Genomic DNA, 25,337 nt, shown 5'->3' with positions numbered 1-25,337 from the left:
TTTTCTCTTGAAAGAAAATCACTTGGATTGTTCTTTGCAGGTATACTTGGCTGGAAGTGGGGAAAATCCTTGTTTATTGTTTTTGGATGCACTTATATTTTTATTTTTTTCTTAATGTGTGGCAATTAAAAAAAACTTGATTTCTTCTTCGCCTTACATGCAATTTTTGTTTTGTTTATTAAGTATATGAATTTATTAGATCTGCATCCACTAATGTTCCATTGGGATCCCAAATACACGAAATACAAATAAAATTTGTTTCAAGTATATTAAGTTAGAATGTGTTGAGTTCCTTCAGTATCAGAACTTGTGTAGGGAATTCTTCGCTTTTGGCCTAAGCAATAATAACTCATAAAAAATAAGAGAGTTAAGTTGATAGCTAATAGCTATTGTTGAGGCATAGAGTTAAGCTTCCTTACCTGACTTGTTAAGAATGCATCAAAGTTATACTTGCATGATTGTTTGAGATTTTACACTTAGTTTGTTATGTGCTTCTCTTGCATGTTGCTTGACGGTATGTTTTAGATTTTTCTTTGTTTGGGACGACCAAAGCTTAAGTGGGGAGTTTGAATGCATTAAAGCATGCTATCTTGGAGTTTGAATGTAAATTTTGTTTTGTTAGAATGTCTTGTTTTTCCACGAGAAATTGAGTTTAGTTCATCTTTTGTATATGACCATGATAAATAAAATTGAGTTCAATTTTCTATTAAATCTTGTTTTGTTATAAATTCTTTTTTATTAAAGCCAACGGTAAGAACTTCTTTTACTTGGACTCTCTATTTGAATTTACGACTTTGTGATTAATTGTCTCTTTTGATTTGATTTTGTTGCATAAATAGTACACTAAGACAACCATTCCACTTTGTACACACTAAGACGACTTTTGCACATTTAGTTGAACCTTGTTGAAATTTTTGTTAGTTAAACACTAAAGCATATTTTCATTTTTACAATAATAGTAGCAACATAGAAATATATATATATATATATAATAGAAAGACCTTTCCACCTTGCACACACTAAGACGACCTTTGCTTGCACATTTAGTTGAACCTTGTTGAAATTTTTGTTAGTTAAATATTTAAAAACATATTTTCATTTTTACAAAAATAGTAGCCATGTAGAAATATATATATATATATATATATATTAGAAAGTTTTGCATATTCTTGTCTCTTGAATTCATCTTTTTTTTAAGTAGTATCAATAGAAAAAATATAAAAATATAAATATAAAAATATAAATATAAAAATATAAATATAAAAATATAAATATAAAAATATAAAAATATAATTTATAAACAATTTTTTAAAATTTAAACAATAACTAATATTTATTTTGAAATATAAGATAATGTTGTAAACTTAAAATTGGACATGGGATAGAATCTCAAAATTGATTTCTCCTTAAGCCACTTTTAATAGAGTAAGATAAGATATATGGGGTAGCAATAAAAGTTTAATAAATTATTTAACAATAAATTGGTACATCAACCTTGAGGTTGATTCTCCCACCCCATGCATTAATCTAATTTAAAAACAAAAAGAAGATAAGCCTAATTTTTTTCTCTAAGGGAAAGGAAATGTTTTTATAAAATATTTATTTGTTAGTTTAAATATAATTCCTTTTTTAGAAATATCCATAGAATTTGAATTATAATAAATTTGAACCTTTAAAATAAATTTGAGAAATATTTGTTTAGTTTAATCAGGAAAATTTCCATCACGTTTTAGTTTCAAGGAAATGAATGGATCTTCGTGGCCGAATCATTAGCATATGCTTTGTCATTTGTTCTTCCAAATATAATAAAATTGCCATAGACCTTTGCTCCCACATTCCTTCCGGTAGCGTCGGAATTAGCTATTCGACGACATGGAAACATCTGTCACCTCTGCCGCCGGGGCCACCCTTTTGCCCTCCTCTACGGCCGTCGTTTGCCGCCGACGTCGATGGATTCTCCTATCCAACAAAACTAACAGACGCGAATATACTCTCAAGAGAGGAATTGAAGATAGTTCTCCGCTTTTCAATAAATTTTCAAAGCGAACTGCTACGTCAGTCTCCGGAACTTCATCTGCCTTCATGAAGACGATGATCTCGAATGGATATGGTGGTAGAAATTCGAATGTCAACAAGATTTACAAGCAATTGGAATCTTGTTTAGTGATACCGCCGCCGAGGGGTAGGCCACCTCGCGCTATCATCAAGTTCCTCGGCGGCGCTTTCATTGGAGCTATTCCTGAAGTCACTTACAGGTTTCTCCGTTGTCTTAGTTGATTTTTCTTCTTCTTCTTTTTACTTTTCTGTGTTTTCAACTTGCATTTTGATGCAGCTACTTAATTGAGTTTTTGGCAAAGGAAGGGTTTCTGATCATCTCAGTACCTTACAATGTGACTTTCGATCATGCCGATGCCGCGAGACAAGTATTCGAGAGGTTTCATGTCTGTTTGGATACCGTTTTAGCTTCCGGATTGCCCGATGAAGATATTTCACCTGCTCAACTCGTTAACCTTCCTCTATTTTCTGTGGGTCATAGGTGAGTCAACTCGTGATTGTTGTCCTCATTACCGTAGAAAGAAATACTGAGGTTATTTCGTTTTTGTTCTTTATTGATAGCAATGGCGCGCTTCTACAAGTACTCACGGGGAGCTATTTCTCTGAGAAGATACCTAAGGTTTGGCTTCTTACTTTGTCTGAGAGTGATTTAAAAATGGATAAAAATCATTTGAAATCTATTTTGGTGGTATGAAAATCACTTTTAAAAGTGTAAAAAGCAAACATTGAATTGTATTTAAATGATTGAAAAGTGATCTTGACCTTGAACTTAACTATTTCAAAATCGCTTGGAAACTAGCTCTTATTTGACATAGTTTATTTGTGGAAATGGAGCGTGATGGAACTGACAAGCTAATCAGTTGGCTTTAGTATCCGAAATAGATAATTTTCTTATCAATTTCAATGGTTGTGTGACGTAATATTCTTGTTGTGGAAGGCTAATGCTATAATCTCCTTCAACAACAGGCCAGCAACAGAGGCCGTTCCTTACTTCGAGCAGGTAAAGTTGGCATAGATTACTGTTTGTCTTTTGTTGGATTTCATAGCTTGTTTACTTGGGCTTGTGCTTGCTACCAAGTATCAACTTTTTTTCATTTCTATGAGTGATCTTTTAGGAAAAGACATCAATTCGTAATTTCTGAGACAATATGAATTTTACCTTGGAGACGTTTGTTTAGAATCAGATTGTACAAAAAGGTGATTTAGAAATTTTAGGTAGTGTTTGGAGAGTTGGAATGTAATCATGATTATTGGAAATATAGAAGTGTTGGAAAGCGTTAGTAATCAAAGACAAAACGAGATTGTAAAACAAAATATTGAGAAATAATCTTAGATTGAAAACTATCGGGAACATGATGAATTTTGTAGAACTAAAAACACTCAATCCAAACATGAGATTTAGATTACATTACAATACAACACATTCCACTGTGGCTCATCAAACACCCTTTAAGTTCACTTATACCTCTTAGATCTGAAGGGATTAAATGAGAAGGGAGAAAATATGCTTGGTTTCGTATAAACCAGCTAATGATTGACAATCAGAGCTAATTTACTTTGTTCTTGGTTTCTTTCATGTATTGGACATGCTACTAAGAATAGATAGACATCAATGAAGACTGTTCATGACATAAGCTAAGTAATTCGAATTTATAATATTTGAAATGCTGCTCTATACAGTTGGGCCCTTTAACCAGTCAGATGATGCCAGTTGTACAAGCATCTCCAGTGTACTCAATGGCCAGGAGTGCCTCAGGTAGCATTCTGACTTGGCCTCTGCATTGTTTAGTATGATTTTATAGTCTATAATTAAGAATTTTTCATCCTTGGATCAGCATTTTGTTCGACTTCCTTATTAAATATGAACTTCTTGGCCATGGTACTAAGTTTCCGACTATATAGTTAACGTTGCATATGAATTATATCCTAATTATGAACATGGACGATACAGTAATAGATTGAAGGGACTAACCAACCCGACTAGTTCACAATACCATCTACCGTCTAAGTTACTATCTTGAACCTGATTGTTTCAATACATTGAGTTTAATTGTTTTCTTTCATGGATTCTAATGGATCTATTACCATTTGCTCCTCTCTGCAAGTTCCTTCCAGAAGCCATGGCACAACTTCGTTATATTAGCTTCCCACTGATTCTGACTAGAGCAGAGCTTATGCCTATAGATAAATTAGTAGAGGATTAACCTTCAGTATCTTATGTTTGAATGCAAAAGTATATAGACTGTGAAATGACAGCAAATTATATTTCCATTCATCCTTGCTGTTTTCATTAGACCCTACTACTACTTGCTACTTCTGACTAATTTTCCTTTTATCGAATCTTGCACAATATTGTTTTCTTCACCTTTGATATGTTCATGAAGACGCATTCTTATCCTTGTTTATATGCAGACAATGCAAGGAAGATATTGCTCGATGCTGCTGGAGCTATTGTTCCAGACAGTGATCGAGAAGTCTTGAATTCTCTGACCAAATTTGTTGATCAGTTGCCCTCTGTGTTTGACCAGGTAATTTTACAATTCTCTGAAAATTTCATTGCCGATTTATTGATATCTCCTTTCTCAGTTGTTAGACTACAAGTTCGTTTGGATTGACTTGAAATTTTTTTTTCAAAAAGTTTAGGATGGGTTTGGACTACATTTTTAGTCAAACAATCGGTAAAAACCGTTTAAAATACATTTCAAAAACTAATTTTGATTGCTTGTGAAACACTCTAATTTCTTTCGAATTGGCTTATTTTTTAAATTAAACACTTGAAAAATGTATTCCAAACACACCCTACATTTACGTGTGCATCTAATGTGTTTGTATTTTTTTTAAAAAAGAATGTTATTGAGTTGTATTTCAAACTGCATTTGTCTGCACTGCAATTTGCAAATGTATAATAGTATGCTCATTAGGTGACAGAAGGGGTTTCGGAGTTCAGGCCAACTCCATCTGAGAATCGAGATTGCTTCAAGTGTAATTACAATATCCAAAACACTCTCTTGGTAAGGTCGTAACCGTCAGCGTTTGGATTGTTGAGTAAATATTTGCTTCTGGTTTGTCTGATACGTTGCATTTCAGGTGAAGTTCATTTCAGACACGATTGATGAAACCGATCTACTTGAACAAACACTGAAGCCTCGCGTCGAGGCTATCAATGGCACACTTGAGAAGGTTGAGTTAAGTGGAAACCACATCACACCATGCGTACAGGTACACCTTTTAGGCCTTTTCCTTGTCGTAACATTGAATGAGTTCTGAGTGTTTTAAAATATATGTGTGAAGTGTAAACTGATTAAAAACACTTTCTCAATTGCTTAGAAAATCATTCCAAACGGTTTTCTTTTCACAGATGTTAGCGATTGGATTATGAAATTCAAAGCCACAAGCCAGCTAAATAAACACTCATTTCTCTGAATAAGAAAATGTATTAAACCAATTAATGATTGGAAATTTTGGAATGTTGAAACCAAATCTAGGTGATATAAAAGTAGGCAAGAGCACTCCCCTAGCCATACTAATCAACCTCTTAGAACACACCCAACCGTTTACACTCAAGTAATTCATACACTCTTAATCCAAGTACAAATTTCTGCAATATCATTTTCTCCTCATTTCATGTTAGTAATTCACATATTGCCTCCTTGAGTCAAATTAGTCTCTAGATCCCTATATGAGATCATTGGATACTGCACTACAATTGTTCTAAACCTCACCTTGTACTCGTTGAGTTCCGTAGTGATTTAACATGGCGAAACAAGATAAAAATAGAGAAAACATGAAAAATTAACGAACTGTAAAAGGATTTCAGTCGAACGTTTTTCTTTCAGATTGGACATGAGTTCTGAAGATGTAATTGTTTTAATGTGACCAGGAACCAAAGTGGGAGGTAGGTTATTTTTACACTCCTGCAGATGCTGTTGCTCAGGCCCTTAAATCTTTATCTTTGAGAGAAACAAGAGAGCTTGCTAAAACCTTAACCAATTGGTTTGAGCGTTTCCAAGCCTAAGGCTTGGGAGACGAATATCTTATTCTAACTCTAATTCTAATTCATCTCTATTCCTTGTATGAATATGAATGCTTCTCCTAACATTTTGTCCCTTAAGTATATTCTTACAAATATAAGATATTACAATACATATATGATTCACAATGGCAGCAGCTTCTAGTGATGGACCATTTTCTTTTGATGGATGTTTGTTTAAGTTATTTCTTTTGATCTTATTTGGGTTGGGTTGGATCGAGTCTTTACAGGTTAAAAAATCTCTAGCCACCTAAGAGATTCTGTCCCATATCTACGTACTATGTTACAATCAAATAGCCAAACAACTATCTAACGAATTTTACTATCTGTTCAAACCCTGAATGCCAAACATTGTTGAAGAGATGCGAATACTGGAATAATGTGTTCTACCCTTGCAAATCATGCATAATTTCATCTGAGCAAGATGTGAATACCTAGAATAACAAGACATTTTATACTCAAATTGAAATTCTCTTTGTACCTAATAAGAGATGTTCGTGAGAATGAACTTGTTATGGGTTGGATGTGTACATTGAGCAATAGTCCCATATACATTGAGCAAGTACGCGGCCGCGATTCTCTAATTAAGTAGTCAAATTCGAGAAGTATAGGATTTTGTTACCTTCCTGGATATCAATTCGATAAGAATTATGTCAAATGAACATATCCACTATTGTGAATTTTTGGTAAAACATTCTCATGATTTTTTTTTAAAATATCATTTTGGTCTTTAATCAAAGGTTCAGTTTTAGTCTATTGAGTTTCAATATATTTTGAATTTAGTTTCTACTGCTAGTTTCTTTGGTAGGTTTTATTATTATTATTTATTAGCATTCACTCTAAATTTTAAAAGTATATTCACATATTCTATTTTTTCATGATTATTTAACTAATTTCAACAAAAATAAATAAATTTCAAAGACTAAATCTAATATTTAGTAAAACTAAAATTGAATACATGAACCAAAGACGAAAATGATATTTTAAGTTAAGATTTGGATATCAACTAAACACAAAATTTAAAATAATACTGATTATAATATAAACGAATCGGAGAGAGGGGAGGGGAGGGAAGAAGAAGCGCCAGAGGGCGGTGAAGAACATGGGAGTTTCTGTTGGTGAGATCACAATCTGATGATCAAATCATTTGTTCCCTTTTTTTCTCTTTCATAAATTATTTGTTCTTCCATCATTCTGCCATTGCTGTATTCTGATTTCTTCCTGTGGCTGTGCGGAACGGCGCGCATGGATTTTTTTCAAAATGTGGCTGCGCTTCTTCTCTGTTTCCCTGCCCTTTGCCTTACCACAATCCGAAGAGCCTACTGAGCTCCTCGCTCATTGCGCCATCAAAATCCTACACACATACAACAAGGCACGTTTCCTTTTCCTTGCATTATCTGATCTCTCTCTCTCTCTATTACCCCTTTTTTTTTTATTGTTATAGTTCTGTTTTGACTCTTCTGATACTTGTAGGAGTAAGTTTAGTTCCAGCTTTTCGTTTGCCCTAATTTTTATTTTATTCATTTTGTTTTTTGTTTTTTGTTTTTCATATTTTTGCTATCCATAGTAATTCAATGTCGTTTTTCGTTCAATTTTATATGATTATCCTTAAGTTCCCAATTTAAGGTTTCCGTTGCTGTTCGGAGTCGGCTTTTGGATTTGTTTGTTTGTTTGATTGATTTTAAGGCTCCCACGGTATTTTAATCCATGTTCTTATGTTCTTCTCATTCATTTTGGTCATTTTAATTTAAAAATTCAATACCTCATGAAAATTTAATGACTACGTCTTAAGAAATTTTTTGAATGCAGTGTTTGCAATCGGACTTCAATACCATTCTAGTTAAGTATTTTGGGTTTATGTCCAATGGTTCAGTTTTAGTTGTTCTACTTTCAATAACTCTTAAAATTGGTTAAATTTGGTTTATATCAGCAACTTTTTCTTGCTTAAAATTGTTGATATTATTTAATTAATTTTGATAAAAGTTAACTTTACAAAACAAAGACTAGTGCGTCTGAATTTAAACCTGAAAAACAATAAAATGAGTGGACCAAACTTTAAACTTAGAATACTTAACGAAAGCTGAAAGTATGGGGAAAGAAAACAGTATTTTAACCCATTTTTTATTACTTATAGAATGTTGGAATTTGGAATGCTTCCTACTTCCTTGACATTGCAGGAAATAGGAGAAAAAACTGCCTTGAATGTCAGATTTCAAATCTTGAGTTCTTGTTTCTTTTGTCCCAAAATCTAAATGCATAGGTTGAATACCAACTTCTCTTTTGGTTCTTTATTATTCAGTCGTCTTAGCCCTTCAAATTCACAAAATTGGGCTTATGGTCTATTCAATCCTGTTTGAAACTCCAACTGACTTTTCAATCTTGAAATGGAGTTTTCATAGCTAGTGTGTTAAAGTGCGTTGTACACTTCCATACTTGTTAGACACCAGTTATATTGAGTCCATCTAAAAGTTTTGTTGGACACGGATCAAATACTTCTAAATGGACTTCTAATAATAAGAAGAAATCTTGATCCAAATACACCACTCTTTTCTCGAGCATATAAATCTATGAATTTATTGACTTAATTTTTTCGTTATTAAATCGATTTGTATATTAACTAGTTTAATAAATGTGCCATTATTAAGCATATGTCTCATTAAAAAATGGTGTGTTAGTATGTCCAAATGAAAATGGTTTCTTCGTCTAATTTAGTGGGTAATATTGAAAATGTTAAGCCTTCTGGTTTCTTCTTCTCATTTAACATTGAAAGATGAAATTATTTTTAATACAAACATCAATTCACTTTATAAGTTTTTCTTTCAAATATGATAAGCGGTACTCCGCTTTTTGCTGCTCACTACTGAATTCTTGACAGATGGGTCTGAGCTAGAGAACAGTTTCTCTTTTCCTCTAATAAAATATAGTTACTTTTGAAAATTTTAGTAGGAATCAGCCGACACAAACTAGCAGCTTATTATTTTCCCCAACCTGAAAGTTTCCCTCACGAGTGGTAATGGATAGAATGGTAAAAGGGGAAAAAAAACAATGGAACATTTAGCTAGCCGAACAAGTAAAAATACAAAAGAGCTGAGATCACAAGCCTAGGATACCCTATTTTTAATACCGGCGCCCCCCTTATAGACTTATTCGTGTTACAGCATTACGCAATCGGTGCATTATTTAAACCGATATCAATCCTCATCTCTGCACCTTTTTTCCTACCTGATAGAAAGTAAATAGATGAAACATTAAATAGTAAGCTCAAGGTTTAGCATCATTTCTCTATGATTGTTTCTTCCCTGAACTGCTAAAACAGTTCAAATCGTTTTTCCTCGTTGACTCAATGAATTCCACAGATCAACTCAACTTTGAAGCTGCAGCACAAATTTCAAAGCCAGATGAAGAACCAAAGAAACAGGTTAGAAGGAGACGCCACAGCCGGCGGCGGCTTTACAAGGAAGTGCCTTTGGATATGGCTGAGGCTAGGAGAGAGATTGTAACTGCACTTAAGCTCCATAGAGCATCATCAACCAAAGAAGCTGCAAGAGAGCAGCAACAAAAGCAGGACCAAGAAAGTAAACAATCATTTCCTCTGTTTCCTCAATTTGGCCAATGTTTTGAAGCTGAAGGAAGAAGGAAATCCAGAAGAAACCCCAGGATATACCCAGATTGTTCATATGATTGCTCATTTTATTTGGAAAATGGGTCTGGTCTTGTTGCTCCTCCACCTGAGAATCTCAATACAGAAATCCCTATACAAACCTTTGATGATGATTTCAAAACTTTGGATACTTGTTCTTCATTTTGCTCACTTTCATTCTGGCCCCCACCATCTTCATATATTTGTCCCACTCTTTCTTGTCCCGATACTCATCAGGAACTTCCCAAATCAGTTTCTTTACGTGAGGAAGAAGGGAATTTAATGGCTTCTGATGTGTTTTGGTTCAATAATGACCCAACTGGAGTGAGTGAAAAGGACATGCAACAGGAGGGAGTTTTGGAGGAGGAAGCTATGCATGCTATGGCTGATATCAAGTCCATGTCCATGGATGTGAAAGCTTTGGAGATTGATGGTCGCCATAGTTCTGATAATGCTATGGAATTTCCTGATTGGTTGAGCATTAATGATGATTTTTTGCTGCAGTATTCGAATTATCATTGCGTAGAGGAAGATTATCTTCAAGATCCTGACCTATCCTGGTATCAATTTAACTTTTCTTAATATTAACGAAATCCCCCCTTCCAATTAGAAAAACACATTTAGGAGCCAGCATGTCTTTCATCTTCTTGTACACTTTTAGTTTCTCCTTTTTTTTTCCTTTTCGGAGTGATGAACTGATTCTCTAGTTCAATGGACTTTTTGTGGGGTATGAATTTGACGTTTGTTGACAATAAAACTCAACCCTATATAATAAAATGAAAATTTTTTATATAAAATATAGCCAAATCTTTCATGAAGACACTAATAAACTTTTATATGTCATTTTTTTATTGATGTTTATTAGTGATAAAATCTGAAAATTTTGTTATATCTTGTAAATGATTTCACGAATTTTGTTATTTACCATTAATTTTCTTACCTATACATACACATTGTGTGGCAGGTTTATAGTGATGTACTGATTTTGTAGTTGAATATATATTTTGCATTTTGCAGCTTCGACACATGGAAGATTGAAGATATGGATAGAGAATGGTTAGCATGATATAGTATGGTTTCATCTTCCTACCATCCCTTTTATCCAAAACATTATTCTATCTCCCTATTTAAATCAATACGTTTTCTAATCATTATAATTATTTATCGTTTCAATTTTTTAATATTAAACATTGTGTTTTGGTTAAATACAGAGTATTTGATAGTATGAGATTTTATTTCAAATTAGGAGAGTACCGAATTATGAGTCTACTCGAATGTAGATTCTCAACATCAAATTTGAATATCATAATTTAAATCTAAAAAAAACAAATTAAAAGATTAAACAATTCTAATTTTTCTACTACAATAACTTATAACTTTAAGACTCAGACGTGATTTTTTAGATTGATAGTAATAACATACCGTTCATAGATTTTACAACTTTCAAATTAGAGGAAACTTTCCTCCAAAGCAGCAAAATCTATTTTGCTATATTAACTTAAGTAGTTTTAAATTAAACAACCTTCTTTTTCCTTCAAAAGAGCATTAAAAGAAAAAATAATAGTAAGGCAAGGTATCGGTCTAAAATTGAACCGGATATCTATCGATGCAATCGAGCCATGGGCTCCTTGCAGGCTTGCGATTGCGTCTCATCGAGCGCCAAACCAGAGAGTTACACTTGAACCCAGAACCAAAAGCCAGCTGCCAAATCCGGTCCCCGGACTTAACCCGATCTTTGGTTTCTAAATAAGCCAATTCATACCAAATGCTGCTGCTGGAAGTGTTTCCAAATCGGTGAAGTGTCATTCTAGAAGCCTCCATGTTGCTCTCACTAAGCTCAAGGTTCCTTTGTAATTCATTCAATACGCCTTTGCTGGCTGCGTGAACACAGAAGTGTTCAAATGCTTGCTTGTAATCTGGAATGTATGGCTTCTTTGGGTTCATCACACCACTGCCGGAGCTGAAGAATTGCCTCCACACCAGAGTTGCAAAGAAGAGAAGCTGCTCCGAGAATGGCAGGACGAGAGGTCCAAGGGTCGTGATATTGGTTTTGAGAGCTTCCCCTCCGATTTCCATTAGATCTTTGCTGACTTTTAGGCCTTTGAATCCTTGTTCATCTTCTTCCTGATACACACACCTGCCACCAAACAACAAACCACCATTGAAGATAACAAAACAGCTAATATTAACTTCATGTTTCAACACCTAATTATAATTCAATAATGAACGTTATTTCATTGTATATAACGTTCTAAGGAAGAAAAAACAAAAGTACCTCAATAAATGCGCATGTAAATTATCATAGCTAAAATGGATAATTTAAAACCATCATAATCAACATAAAAGATTTAAGAATTGGAAGTTAGAACGTTGATTTAGACCTCACGTGCTGGCTTGTTCTGTCTTTAAATTACTACCATCATTATTATGGAAAAGCAACAAGTTTTGGAACAGCAAGGACTAGTGACAGTTCAAAAGCTAGTGGTTCAAACATTTAGTTGAGAAGATGGCAGTTAATAGACCAACATTAAATGCACCTTTCCCTTATGCGTATAGAATTCAATTTCAATTAAAACTGAACCATACACAGTTTTAGAAACTTACTAGTAAAAAATTGATGTATGAAAATTTAAACCTATCAAATAAGAGTACTTTTTTTAGGTTCATACAGTAAAATGAATAAAAATACTTATAAATATAGTAAAATAAATAGTAGCTTATTATTGCAATCTATCATAATTTTTTTTAAAAAAATCAATGTCAAACACATCCTAAATAATAATAACCATATTTTTCTTTTTGGTGGGTTGCAAAGGGTGTTGGTTTTTGTCATCCTATAAGAAATATTTCTATCATGGCAGTTTAATGATATAACGAACCTGAAAATCTACCCTAGAAAGCATAAAGGTAAATATTATAATAGTTAGTACTTTTAGGGGTAATAATTAAAAATGTAACAATGTTTTTAGTGAAACTTTATTATTGATAACATTAGCAAAATCAATTTTGCTGTATTCATAGATTTTTTAAAATATTTGAATAGGCACATGAATCCGACTAACATTTGTTGTTGGCAGTTGAGATATGCATTAAAATGGGCCTTGGAATGCACAGTTTTACAACCAAATAAAAGCCCATACACATTCAAGACAACCACAATCATATGTAGATGTACTTAAAGAAACGTGTAATATATATATGTCACTTTTTTTGGCATTTGAATGAAACTAAAACATAATGTCTAAAACTAAAATTGCTTTTCAAAAAAAAAACTTATAGAATTTTTTTAATGAAAAATATAGTGGAAGTTTAATGAAATTTCTTGTATACATATAATCTAACTAAAGGGAATAGTTTAGCTCATTGATAAAGTATTGTAAGAATTTAATAGAATATTATGTGCAAATGTTTTTAAAATTTAATAGTTTGAAACAAAATTGTCATAAATAAACTAACCACATTATTACTTTAAATATCTTAGGAAATATCTTTTTTTTTTTTTAGAGATTTGGGAAAATAAATTAAGATATATATTACGTTGAAACTTAAAATCTTAATTTATTTGTTTGTTTTGGGTTTCTTTTTTAACACGAAGGAAAAATGGTGGTCTGATTTGTTACGTCTTCAATTCATGAACGAAAAGAAAACTGAGAAGGAAGTACCTGAAGCTGCGATCATCAGCACCTTTGTGTGTACGGACTACGTGTTCGAGGCGGTACTTGGCACGGTGGTAGTCACGGCGGCGATTTGACAGGATCACAGCGGAGCAGCCCATGCGAAAGAAGCAGTTCGGAATTAGCATAGACCTGTCACGCCCTTGGTACCAATTATATCCTACAACCTCCGTACTCACCACCACGGCGTAATTGTTAGGATTGGACTGAAGCATATCCCGGGCCAAATCGATTGCAATAATCCCTGCACTACATCCCATTCCTCCAAGATTATAACTCAAGATATTCCCTCTCATCTTGTAATGGTTGATGATCATGGCGGAAAGCGACGGCGTCGGATTGAAGATCGAGCAATTCACGACAAGAACTCCGACGTCCTTTGGACGAATTCGAGTCTTCTCGAAAAGTTCGTCCAGAGCGCCGAACATGACGGCGGAAGCCTCCGCTCGGCCTTCTTTCATGGTGGCGCAGTTATCGGCGGAGGCGATCACCGATTTCGGGATGTAGGTTTCATCGCCGATTCCCGCTGACTGTAGAATCCTCTTCTGGAACTCTAGGCTTCCTTCGTCGAATTTTCCCGATTTCCGCGCCAGTTCTATGAATTCCTCCTTTGATACCTGTAAAATGCCGATGAATTTTCAAAAACACAATTCTATTTTCAATTTTCATCCTCATAATCGAAGGATTTCTACGCTGCATTTAATATGAACTTATTTGATTTAATTCAAGAGAACCTTCAAAATTTATCACTATTGTGTTTGTGTTTGGCTAAAATTATCACTAATAAATTAATTAAAAATTAGAGCATTTTGTTACCTTTTTTGTTATTGACATTTTAAAAAAGAATCAATAACGTCTTAAATTGATTCAGATGAACAAAGTACTTTTACATATATGTATCACTTCTAAAATTAAAGTATCTCAAACTCCTAGCACTTCTAAACAAATAGTAAATCAATAAATGATCTCAATTTTCGTTACCAACAAACTAATTAACAATCACTACAAGAAGCTGCCTATAAATATATATTCATTGAAAAAGAACTAAATAAAAAAAATCGACGACAAAACACACCACCTTTTCCGATATGCTTGAGTTTTAGTAGGATCAATAAAAGTATACCGCATCATGAGATGCTTCATTTCGGTACGAAAAGAAAGTTAAGGAAAACGAATAGAAGCATAATGTGTAGAGTTCTCGAGAGTGTGTGTATAATTCAAATCCAAACAAAAATAGAAAATGATCATCAGATGAGGCGAAATAGAAAATGAACTAACCTTGAATTCATCGGAAGGGCGAAAGCATGAGAAATCGATGAGGTAAATAGATCTAGGACGGGACATGAAGTAAACAGAGAGAGTGAAAACAAAGAGAGCGAAGAAGGATAGAACAGTAGCGAGATCGTAGCGAGCATCCTCCCATAGCTTGCGCCAAAGTTCCTCACGGCTGAGACTTCCAACTTCAGCGCTGAAGACAAGGACGAGAACAGGAACAGTAGCGAGATAAATGGCGTGGTTGATCAAATAATGGTAGCCTAATTTGACGTACTTAAGATTGACGGAGTTGAGGAAGTCAGGGAGACGGCGGCGGACTCTGACGGAGAAGGTGAGGGAGCCGGCGTTGGGGCCGGAGGATTCGATGCCGCGGTTGACGATCTCGGTGGATAAAAGGTGTTGTTCGTTAGCCATGAGGAGAGTGTGAGTGAGAGAAAGAGAGATTTTGGTATTTGGGGAATTTTGAGAGAGAAAGAAAGAGAGAATATAAAGAGAGGGAAGAGGAAAGGAAGTGGGTGAGAGTTAGTTATTGCTAACACCAACTTGGTGCCAATGCAGTTGGGGCGCCTTCAACTCCCCATTAATTCTTCATTTATTTTCCTTCATTTTTATCTCTATTTTTTTTTCATTTCTCATATTATTTACCATTTCATTTTCCATACAAAAATTATTATGAATACAAAATTTTCTAAAATATATCAAAATTTATAAAATCTTACGTTTAATTAAGTATTTTGTTTCGTCACTTGATATCATGTATTAGTTCCATCATTGTTATAGTTTTAAAACGTTTCTAAGTATATAGTACATATGTTATACATAAAATGCATCCATTTGATCTAAAATTGAGTAGTAACACCAAAATTTAGGAAGAGCAACTCAACATTGTGGAAAAATAATACAAAGAGAATAATATATCAAGTATACAATTCACTACTTATCAATATTCATACCAACTATATTTTTTGGATGACATATCAAATTAGGTATATCACTTTTTCGGCTTACTCTTCATTAAGCCTTCTTATTTAAAAACGACAAGTATAACTACAACAATTAGAATCAAAATATTAGTATATATGTATTAATGGTAGATTATTTATAGTTAGATCATATTACAAATATTGGCCTACTATGATAAGCCACAAATGTCTACTAATAATAGAAGTATATCTCTGCTGTATCTTGATATATTTGCATTTTAAAAAGTATTATTATACACTTTATCGTTATTTGTAGGTTGGTTATCTATTATAACTACAAACAATTATGTACCTAAATTTTATATTTTTGTTGCAAGATTGAGAAGTATTAAGTTTTTACTACTTTTGCAAACATTTTATCTTTATAGTAAATGGTGTGTTGACTTTTACTAAAAAATGGTATTTAATGAGATTAATTAACAAACCATGGGTTAATAATATATCTTAAAATAAAGTAAACAATAGGATTTTTTTCAAAAATAAAAAAACAAAAATTATTCAAGATAAAATTGAGTTTTTTAAAAAAATTAAAACAAAACGTCAAAATATTTAAGAACAATTTCGGAAACATAAAAAGTTCAGAGGCCTACGATATAAAATGCATCAACCAACATTTTAATCGTTTAGATTTGATTACCTAAATTCTCAATATTTTTTCAAGATCTTTTATATTCGATACACAATATTGAACCAAACAACCGTTTAGAGAAAAAAAAAATACAGAAGAAGAGAAAAGAACGATAGAAAAGAAAATAAAAATTGCAAAAGAACAAAAATGGAAAGAAAGGACAAACCTAAAATATTGAAAAAAATGATTTTGTTACACGGATGTAAATACCTGGCATCCGTGGATGTTTCGATATATTTACCGTCTCCTTGACCAAAATAACACTGCTTAATTTTGTTTTAAATTATAGTTACCTGAAATTATATGTGACAATAAATCATCATACTCATAGCTGAATTTCTACACTGCATTTAATTTGAAGTTATTGAATTAAAAACACTTACAAAAGTGATAACAAATTTATCACTGTTTGACTCTAACGATATTACTAATAATTAATTAATTGAGAATTAAAGCATTTTATTTATTTATTTATTTTATTGCAAACTACACTTTTTCCTTTTTTTTAAATAAAAATAGTAATTTTGTAAATAAATGGGTGAATAACTTTGATGGAAAGTACTTCACATAGGGTATTATTTTTTTTAAAGTCTCATAAACACATGTGTATTCAAAATTGGAGTAAGTCACATGGTGACATGAAGTCATATTAATTAATAACCTAAATTATTTGTTAAATTTAACGTAAGAAGTTCATAGTTAAATCTCTCATATTTTAGTAGTTTTAATGTCCACAACAAGGATCTTAAGATGTTCGTAAAATTTTGCTGTCGAGATATAATTATCCAATTTATACGCACGTATGCACTAGAAATTTAACGGTAGATTAAAGTCTATTTGTTACTTCGAAAAAGATTTGTCAACAAAGGCTTTTAAGTTGAAGTATTCCTAACCAAAGATGATAAATAAGTTACTCTTCTTGGTGTCCAACATGCCATCAAAATCCACAGAGCCAATGCAATCTAAGAATTAAGAACTCAAATAGACAAGTTAGAGATTTGAATATTCACATTGAATATTAAACATAAAATATAATTCAAAATCTCAAGTCAATGAGAGTATTTAATGTGAGTAGATGAGCTACAGAGAGAGAGAGAATTCTATGACAAAAATACAAGAGTTTCTTTGTCAAAATAAAAATAAGGTTAAACTACCATTAACAACTTGGTGCCAAAATCAAAGAGTTTCAATAAAATTGAGTTCTTGGATGGGATACACTAAAAAATTATATGTAAAAACTACCATTTAGGGTTTTTTATATATATGTAAAAATGGTTCAAATTTAATTATATATAAAAAAAAATCTACAAAAATATAGCAAAATTAAAACATGGTTGAGAAATTTTAAAAAAACGTTTAAATGTTCATAATTACCTAAAAATATGTTCTTAATAATTCTAGAGACCATTTTCAAAACAAGCCAACTTAATTACTAATATAGTAAAATTATGCCATTTAAAACAATTAAAGATCCCATTTAAAATGGTAAATTCAAACACCTAAACTTATTTAAAGTAAATAATAAGTATTCATAATAATTTTAATTATAACAAACACAGTCATTTCTTATATAAATAATCTGTATTAAAAAGTCAACGTTGAAATTTCCATCCAACACTATAGATGTAGTGTTCTAGAGAGAAATAATGAAATAAAAAAGGATGAACTTTCGAAGTAAAAAAAGAAGGCCGAATTAATAGCCAACCAGATATCTGCCCTCTACTTGCTCAAAATAGTTAGTTCGGCAGTCCACATGCATTGACCAAAACAAGGAGATGAGTCTTCTCATCTTCTGTCACATAACACATTCTATACAAATTGCAATCAATTTTGTCAACTAACAACAAAACAACAACAGTTGGCACAACTGACAAGGAATAAATGGACAAAAAAACCACTAAAACCGACCGAAACAATTGTCGATTCGGGTTAGAATCCTCGAATCGATTCGCTAACTTAAACCGTTAGACAGTACTTTGCATTCTGATTATTTGCCTATTAGAGCCACTTTTACCCAATAATGAGTGCCCCCACCTTCATCTAACCAAACTCATTCATGATATCTAGATTTAAGTAATTGAAGAACCGCCAGATCAGTTCGACTAAATCGTCGGTTAATCACTTCAATTGATTACTGGCAGTTCGGTTGGTTTTAACTCAACCGAGCCAGACTGAACTTTTACTTCCTACCTACGGTCACACTTCACACAGTAATTTTTTTCCTCTACATTGGGGATTTATTTAATGTAGTTAAACCCCCGCATCACCGGGATGATGATGTAGAAATCAAGGCTACACTAATATTGGAAATCTTCACACCATATATGCATCCTTTCCTATATTTTTTCAAGCACTTGATGATCATCCAGGAATTAGCTTGACAAATATATGGCAAACAACTTGAATGTATATGTTTCTTCATTTTGTATAGTAAATAAACAACATATATAGTAAGATGTAGGACCACGAACCTTTCTGATTGTTTTGACAAAGTAAATACTCTGGAAAATTGCAGCCATCTACGGTACATCACGGTTTCTGTAGAGCACTTACAAGCATGTCCCAAGAATGGTAGATTTTTGGAAGGTTTTGTTGATTTTGTGCTCTGACTTGCTGTGGATGGCCACATCGTTAGTTTTATGGTTTTGAGGATAGGCACAAGCATAGTATTGAGTACAAAAACTCTTGCAACAAGCACCAACGGTTGAATTTCTTGACCTGTGACTAAATTACTTCAAGAAACAAAGTTCTCCTCATAAGCCATTGTATAATCTTACACTAACGGGTACAAAGATCTTTAGAACTCGAAGTACACAATCTATGGGAAAAAGGGTCCTTGTAAATGAAGATATGACCACTACCTACTGTAAAAGGAAGAACAAAAACCGTTTAAGAGCGCACCCATTTATATGCTGGAACAGGTCAGCCCTATATTGCAACCCTTAAATATAAAATAGTGATCATAATATTTTCAAAAATATTCATTGACCTAACTTTTTTTTATTCACATATAAGCACAATCTTCTTTTAGCCAGGGGGAAGAAAGGTTTAAAATCAACCTATATTTATATATTTTGAAGCATTAAAAATATGTATTTTACGTCTCTGGGGAGCTTTTAGAGTTTTGGTAGAGTTGCTTGTTCAAAGCTGGTAGGGTAAACCATCCACACCCAATTTTTATATTTCCCTACATAAGAGGATTCTACGATACAAATCATTGTAGATAAGGCATTACACACAATCTTACTTCCAAAAGATTATCAAGTATTTTGGTGATGGCCTTGAATGGGCAAGATAAAGTACATTTTGCCACAATATTTTTTGCTACACATGTTGGAAACATTCTATCGAGCTCCATATTACAAAGGTTAGGAAATAGCCGTGTAGATTTCGTACTATATTATATATTTTCAAATTGAAAATCAATCCTCATTCTCACGAACATATTTATCCATTACTTTCAAGATTGTGAACAATACTTCACCTTAATAAAATGAACCCAATTCATTCATATAACCGGTAAGAAAGAAACCTGAATGTCATGACATTCATGTGGGAGATCCAACAACAAACAGGAAACAGAAATGCATCAACAACCAAGTAGGAGGCTTTCACAGATACCTCCATCCTCTGTGCACTAAATGATTCTTCAAGCAATTTGAGGAGTGAGGATCAAACAACCCATACATACCTGCCAGAAATCATTGCCAGGTCTGAAATAAAACATCAATTACATTTAAAGTTAGGCTAATGGTAAACTAGTTAGCAAGTGCCCCAGTTTGCTATAATTATCTTTACATATATGCATTATGAAGCTAACAAATCCAAAAATTAGTTCCTCTTCCTCTACATTTGCTACTATACATAGATGTGCTCATTCTGCACATCAAGCCATCCAATACAAATACTGTCAATGCTGACTTAGTGTGTAATAATATTTTTTGTGCTTTAGATGATGGATCACATTTGAGACCTTACGCATGAATACATACTGCATCAAGTAATCGTTTGAAATTAAAAACTGGTTGTACTCACTAGAAACTTATTTGAACAGTAATAGTGATAATGTGCCATATTTCCATGGATCAAATATTTCTTGAAAGATTGAACAATTAACAAACCTCAAGCATCAGAAAGATCCCACCAGAGAAATGCTTGTTTCATTTTTCTGATCAAATGAAACTCCTGCTGCTGTAGGGCCGAGAGAAACGTTGATTAGAGCAGAAATTAACTGTTACATACTGCATACATACGATAAGATACACATATTGCTCTAAAATAGGAGATCAGGATCAGACTTTGCTCCATTGAACCAAACCGTTGGTTTCTTTCCTCCAGAAATCTATAAAGAAGATCAAATTAAATTGATGCTCATGAAGATTCAGAATCCTTTTACCCAAAATGGCGATCCCTAGTTTCCATGTCAACTGTATTTGCATCTAATGAAGTCTCTTCTGAACAACCAGTATCCTCCATATCCTGCTCAGAGTCATCATCAGCCAAAAGCAAATTGTTATCCTCCTCCATTTCAGACATGTCATTAAAAGTTTTGATCTTCTTTTTCTTTGCTCTATAACCAACGTGGCTCAATACCTTCTCCTTCCAAAGAACCAAAGGGCATTTATCAATCAACTCCGGACCTTCATAAGCTTCTGTCAAGAAAACGCTAAATCTTTTACCCCTCTCTGAAACATAAAATATCCCAACATGCTTCAAAAGAAGTCTCATTAGCTTTTGAGGCATCACAAGTTCCTGCCTAAAGTGGGTAAGGTGATCAGTAACGAGTCTCTTTTCCATGGTAAAGCTAAGCAACTCGTGCATAACAGCAATAGCCCTTTTATCAAATTCAAGTGAACCAGCTTTAAGCCCACTTGCATCGGCATATGGAGACAAATACGACCTCTTTTGGAATTGATCGATTTTCCCTCTATATCTATACATCTTCTTGTAATTGGAAGGAAATTTCAAAGGAAAAGGAAGTGAAAGCAAACCTGGGGTATGAGTAGCAGTGCTCTCAGTCGCACCCATGAACTTCTTCTCCAACTCTGTCACAGCCCAAGCAGGATTCCAAGAAACAAGCTCCAAATATTCACATTCATCCTCAGACTTCACCACCCTAAATAGTTCAGGGTAATTTTTTACCCATTTTGCTCGAAAATCAAGTGGAAGCCCAAAATCTCTTCTGAAATGAGCAATTTTGTCCACCGGAAGCCGCTTGTTCACTGACATCATCAAAAACCTGGTAACATACTCGGCAACTTTGTCAGCGTGTTGTTCAACTATCTTATTCTCCTCTTCCACCAAATCGTCGGCTTGTTTAGTCAATCCACACCACAACACACCCCTCTGATCCTTGTATAATTCAAACATTTCAGGCGATTTTCGAATGAAGTCTGAGATTCTATGTGGTTTCGGGAGATTAATTTTTCTACGATATCGCTCTAAATTCCTAACGGGAATTATCATCTCAGGCTCTTCCTTGAGAGTTTCAATCAAGAAAAGTACCTTGTGAGCTACCTTCCATTTCTCCGTCGCTAATTCAAGATCCTGCACTCTCTTAAATTGGCTTCTATCCTGAACGCGCTTACTGGTTGTCATCAACCGGATTTGCGACCATGACCACAACTCCACAAAACGATTTCTGCAGAGATAATTTGGGAGTTCGTTCAAGTTAAAAAACTGAAGAAGACGAGAATAATTCACATTGTACTCGTTCGAGATTAGGACTTTCACAGAATTGGCAATCCGAACAGCCGTAAACATGGAGGAAGATTACCAATGCAACAACAATCACTCCCCAAGTGTTTGTGAAAATGCCGCAGAGATGGGAACGAACCAGTAATGGCGGCTTGGTGCTTAGACGTTCAATTCGGCAAAATGCCAAGTTGTAAAGGCCCGTTTAGACACGGACCTCAACTTTTACCGCCTGCTTGAATTCAACTGCCTCTGCTATGAATGACTTTAGTTTGCTCTATCATAATATGACTTTAGTTTGCTCTATCATAAGTATTTACTGGTTGGGTTGAACGGTGGAGTTAGTTTTTTTTTATATTTTATTTCTACTTTTTAATGAAAAGTAAGGGGAACGACGAGATTGTAAGAAGACCGAAAACTAGGATGGGATGAAAAAGAATAATACAACACAATGAAGACCGGTGAGTGAGATGCAAAGAGATTAAAATTGAAGAGGGAGGAATACCTAATTTTTAGATTTTACTTTATTAAATATATATATATATATATTATATTAATTTGGGTTGGTTTGGGTTGACCCAAAATTTTCAACCTTCCAACTCGAAAAGATTCAATTTTTTTAACCCAACCCAACCCTTATGATATGGGTTAGATAGTTCGGATTATTTGGGTTCAACCCATATTCTTACACCCATAATCATAAGGATCACAAATGTATCTACAACACTACCTAGACAAACTTTTCAATACAATTATATAAAGGGTGGGTATTCTCTTGACTCTCTAGTGTCAATAGTGAAAAAATGGCTCATTTTGACAAGCTAGCTAAACTTAGCTTGAAAGGTATGGTTAGTTTGATCTTCTAGAGACAAATCTTAGTGCTTTATTTCAATGTGAAGAAGAATCGAAAGTTGAAAAGACGTCTATCGTTACTCATTCTCATTTTTAGTCTTGCAAATCCTAGATCATTATTTGAAGTCGATAGTTGTCGATGTGGTTTGATATGGAAAGAACCTTTGTCTTTTTAAGAAGTTTTTTTTTTATTGAAACTTATGTTCTAAAATTTGTAGTTTAAAATCATATTCTATTTAATAAAGTTGTTATTGATAAACTATTAATGAAATTGAACATTATAATCTTGAATCCAATAAACCAAGATCCTGATACTATCTTGGGTAAACTTGAACTTTATGTAAAAACATAGACATGGATCAAGTTCTAGTATCCTAAACGATCTAGAGTGTATGAATAAGTTTTGGCTCCTTATTTTGAGGACACTATGGATACAGTCCGCTTCGTAGTTAGTATAAACGATATGATTTTTAATTGTTCGTGTGGAGACATGAAAGTGGGGGCATCCTATATAAAGAGTTTACATGGTGCTAACACCATTGATTGTATAAAACTGATTATTTCAATTATTGATGACCTAGGTAACTTAATCATAATTTTGAGTTAATTATGAACGCATGCTTACACGAGATTATCCTAAGATTTGCATAGATAAGAGTAGTTCAACATCGTTGGTATAATAAGCCTCTCATTTCAAAGGTAAGACCGAATGGATAGCTGAAAACATAAGGTGTAAGACGAAATTCACTTCTACCCATTACAAGGTTAGTAGATACGTTGTTTTTTGAAAAACTGAATCTAGGTCTTGAACAAAGGGCCCCAACTTCTCATTAGTCCGAGAGAAATTTGGTTTATATGTTGGACCTTAAACCAACTGTTCAATAGTGGATCGGTGGGACTTAAGGAACAATATGTAAACTGGGGTAAAACGGTATTTTAACTTAGTCGAGATTACGAACAATTTATGAATGATTAACTTACTAATCATAGTTATATCAGATGGACACACACATACATATATATATACATATTGAGGGGAGTGTAACTACACAATTTTAGTAAAATGGCTTATTAGTTAATGAATGCTTATTAGCTCAGTCTAAAAGGGTTTAGCCCGTTAATCTCAAATCGTTAAAACTCATGATCTGTAAGTTCATTAAGTTCCCCTACTAGCTCATATAAAATTAACTTATAACAATATGTTTGGATTAGTTTGAATTGGGTAAGAATAGAAAAACAGTCAAGTATATGTGATATAACAGTCAATTTTTAGTTTAGAGATATAGCTTTTTTATATTTAAATATTAAAAATGTGAATGCAGATTCATATTCCGAAGCTCGAAAATGATGAAAATAGTCAAAATTGTAAAAAAGTCAAATGGTTGACTTTGAAGAATTTGAAAAGTCAAACTTTATATTTAAATATGGTTTGAATTTTGAGAAAATTAATGCGATTCATGCTTGAGAAGTCGAAATTAGTCAATGAGGGAAAAATGGTAAAAAGTCAAAATTTTGACTTTTGGCTAAAGTTTGACTTTAACTTGATGATGTTAATCTTTTTCTTATTTTGCTGTTAGTGTAATACTTTTGTACTTTGAACATTATTCTCTTTTATTATTAATAAAACGGCTTGTCTCCATTTCAAAAACAGAAAGTTGAGTTATATTATTAGTGTTGCACCTAGTCGCAAAGATTCTCATATAATTTTTCTAAAAAATAATTATATTTTTCTTAATTTTATTATAAATGACAAAATTGTTTAAAAATATTTACAAAATATAGCAAAATTTTAGATTATGTCAATGATAGACACCAATAGAATTTTATTAGTGACGTTGATAGAAGTTTATTGGTGTATATAATCGATAGAATATAAAATTGTTGTATTTTATAAATGTTTTTGTTTACTTTGTTATATTTGAAAATAATATAATTTTTTATTTGAATGAAGAATTTATAATCGTGAATCGTGATCATATTTCTTTAGTCCAAAAATATGCAGGCTTTCTAGTACGAACGACCTATTATCGACTAGACTTAGGTGTCGTTGTTATCTTTTTCTTTGGTTAAAAAGTGGCAACATGAAATCAATAATTAAACGTTATAATATTTAGTCAAAATCAATCTTTCTTCTTATCTATCTTAGTTTGGCTAATAACGGCTTTCAATCACAATGTCAATCTTGATTGTTAAATTATTTTAATTCAACAATATGAACATAACTTTTTTTTATCAAAGTTTTGAACACTACAAACATAACATGCAAAGTTAGAACATCAATCACAAAACATGACTAATAAAATCAAACTAAAAAGTCAAAATTAAGATCCACTCTATAATAAATATTTTTTTATTCATAACAAAAATTTACAAGACACTACCGCTAGCATAGACGAATTTATTAAAAGGTTAGGGAGCACGTGTCCTCTTCACATCATCGGTTTTTATATTTTAATATTAATTTTGAAGTGTTATATTACAATATATATTAAATAATATTTTGTCT

The 25,337-nt window shown here is 33.0% G+C and overlaps 3 protein-coding genes across 6 annotated transcripts; 1 reads left to right on the top strand and 2 right to left on the bottom strand.

Moving 5' to 3' along the window:
* Positions 1-1,754: 1,754 nt before the first annotated feature.
* LOC101217829 (hypothetical protein) lies at positions 1,755-10,931 on the top strand. 3 transcript variants are annotated; one of them, XM_011655908.2, is made up of 9 exons: positions 1,755-2,255; positions 2,333-2,536; positions 2,617-2,674; positions 2,993-3,055; positions 3,736-3,811; positions 4,468-4,583; positions 4,977-5,066; positions 5,143-5,274; positions 9,442-9,902. In XM_011655908.2, the coding sequence occupies exons 1-9, from the start codon at positions 1,873-1,875 to the stop codon at positions 9,583-9,585; spliced, it is 1,266 nt and encodes a 421-aa protein (XP_011654210.1). In that variant the 5' UTR covers positions 1,755-1,872; the 3' UTR covers positions 9,586-9,902. The 3 variants fall into 3 exon arrangements, with proteins under 3 accessions (XP_011654210.1, XP_031739605.1, XP_004141354.1); XM_031883745.1 differs by lacking the exon at positions 9,442-9,902 and adding an exon at positions 10,743-10,931 and having other exon boundaries at positions 1,756-2,255; XM_004141306.3 differs by lacking the exon at positions 9,442-9,902 and adding an exon at positions 5,936-6,251 and having other exon boundaries at positions 1,759-2,255.
* Positions 10,932-11,063: 132 nt separating this feature from the next.
* Positions 11,064-15,146, bottom strand: LOC101217359 (3-ketoacyl-CoA synthase 10). The gene is made up of 3 exons (XM_004141304.3): positions 14,678-15,146; positions 13,388-14,016; positions 11,064-11,862 (listed from the first exon to the last, which is right to left on the bottom strand). Exons 1-3 carry the CDS (start codon positions 15,086-15,088, stop codon positions 11,307-11,309), a joined length of 1,596 nt encoding a protein of 531 aa, XP_004141352.1. The 5' UTR covers positions 15,089-15,146; the 3' UTR covers positions 11,064-11,306.
* A 4,382-nt stretch (positions 15,147-19,528) lies between these two features.
* Positions 19,529-22,397, bottom strand: LOC101219084 (protein WHAT'S THIS FACTOR 1 homolog, chloroplastic). 2 transcript variants are annotated; one of them, XM_011655907.2, is made up of 2 exons: positions 20,407-22,397; positions 19,529-19,998 (listed from the first exon to the last, which is right to left on the bottom strand). In XM_011655907.2, exon 1 carries the CDS (start codon positions 22,046-22,048, stop codon positions 20,678-20,680), a length of 1,371 nt encoding a protein of 456 aa, XP_011654209.1. In that variant the 5' UTR covers positions 22,049-22,397; the 3' UTR covers positions 19,529-19,998; positions 20,407-20,677. The 2 variants fall into 2 exon arrangements, with proteins under 2 accessions (XP_011654209.1, XP_004141441.1); XM_004141393.3 differs by having other exon boundaries at positions 19,529-19,976.
* Positions 22,398-25,337: the final 2,940 nt, after the last annotated feature.

The sequence above is a fragment of the Cucumis sativus genome, chromosome 4 (assembly GCF_000004075.3).
Source record: "Cucumis sativus cultivar 9930 chromosome 4, Cucumber_9930_V3, whole genome shotgun sequence".
Lineage (NCBI taxonomy): Eukaryota > Viridiplantae > Streptophyta > Magnoliopsida > Cucurbitales > Cucurbitaceae > Cucumis > Cucumis sativus.
The sequence above is the reverse complement of the archived record's forward strand: the minus strand, read 5'-3'. Positions and strand labels throughout refer to the sequence as shown.

Bases quoted from the DNA above. Each gene is read 5' to 3' on its own strand.
- LOC101217829 (XM_011655908.2), top strand. From the start codon at position 1,873: ATGGAAACATCTGTCACCTCTGCCGCCGGGGCCACCCTTTTGCCCTCC. The intron at 3,056-3,735 runs GTAAAGTTGGCA...TGCTCTATACAG, and splicing joins CCGTTCCTTACTTCGAGCAG to TTGGGCCCTTTAACCAGTCA. The intron at 4,584-4,976 runs GTAATTTTACAA...TATGCTCATTAG, and splicing joins TGCCCTCTGTGTTTGACCAG to GTGACAGAAGGGGTTTCGGA.
- LOC101217359 (XM_004141304.3), bottom strand. From the start codon at position 15,088: ATGGCTAACGAACAACACCTTTTATCCACCGAGATCGTCAACCGCGGC. The intron at 14,017-14,677 runs GTTAGTTCATTT...GGCATTTTACAG, and splicing joins GCCCTTCCGATGAATTCAAG to GTATCAAAGGAGGAATTCAT. The intron at 11,863-13,387 runs GTACTTCCTTCT...GTTTGGTGGCAG, and splicing joins GCTGATGATCGCAGCTTCAG to GTGTGTGTATCAGGAAGAAG.
- LOC101219084 (XM_011655907.2), bottom strand. From the start codon at position 22,048: ATGTTTACGGCTGTTCGGATTGCCAATTCTGTGAAAGTCCTAATCTCG.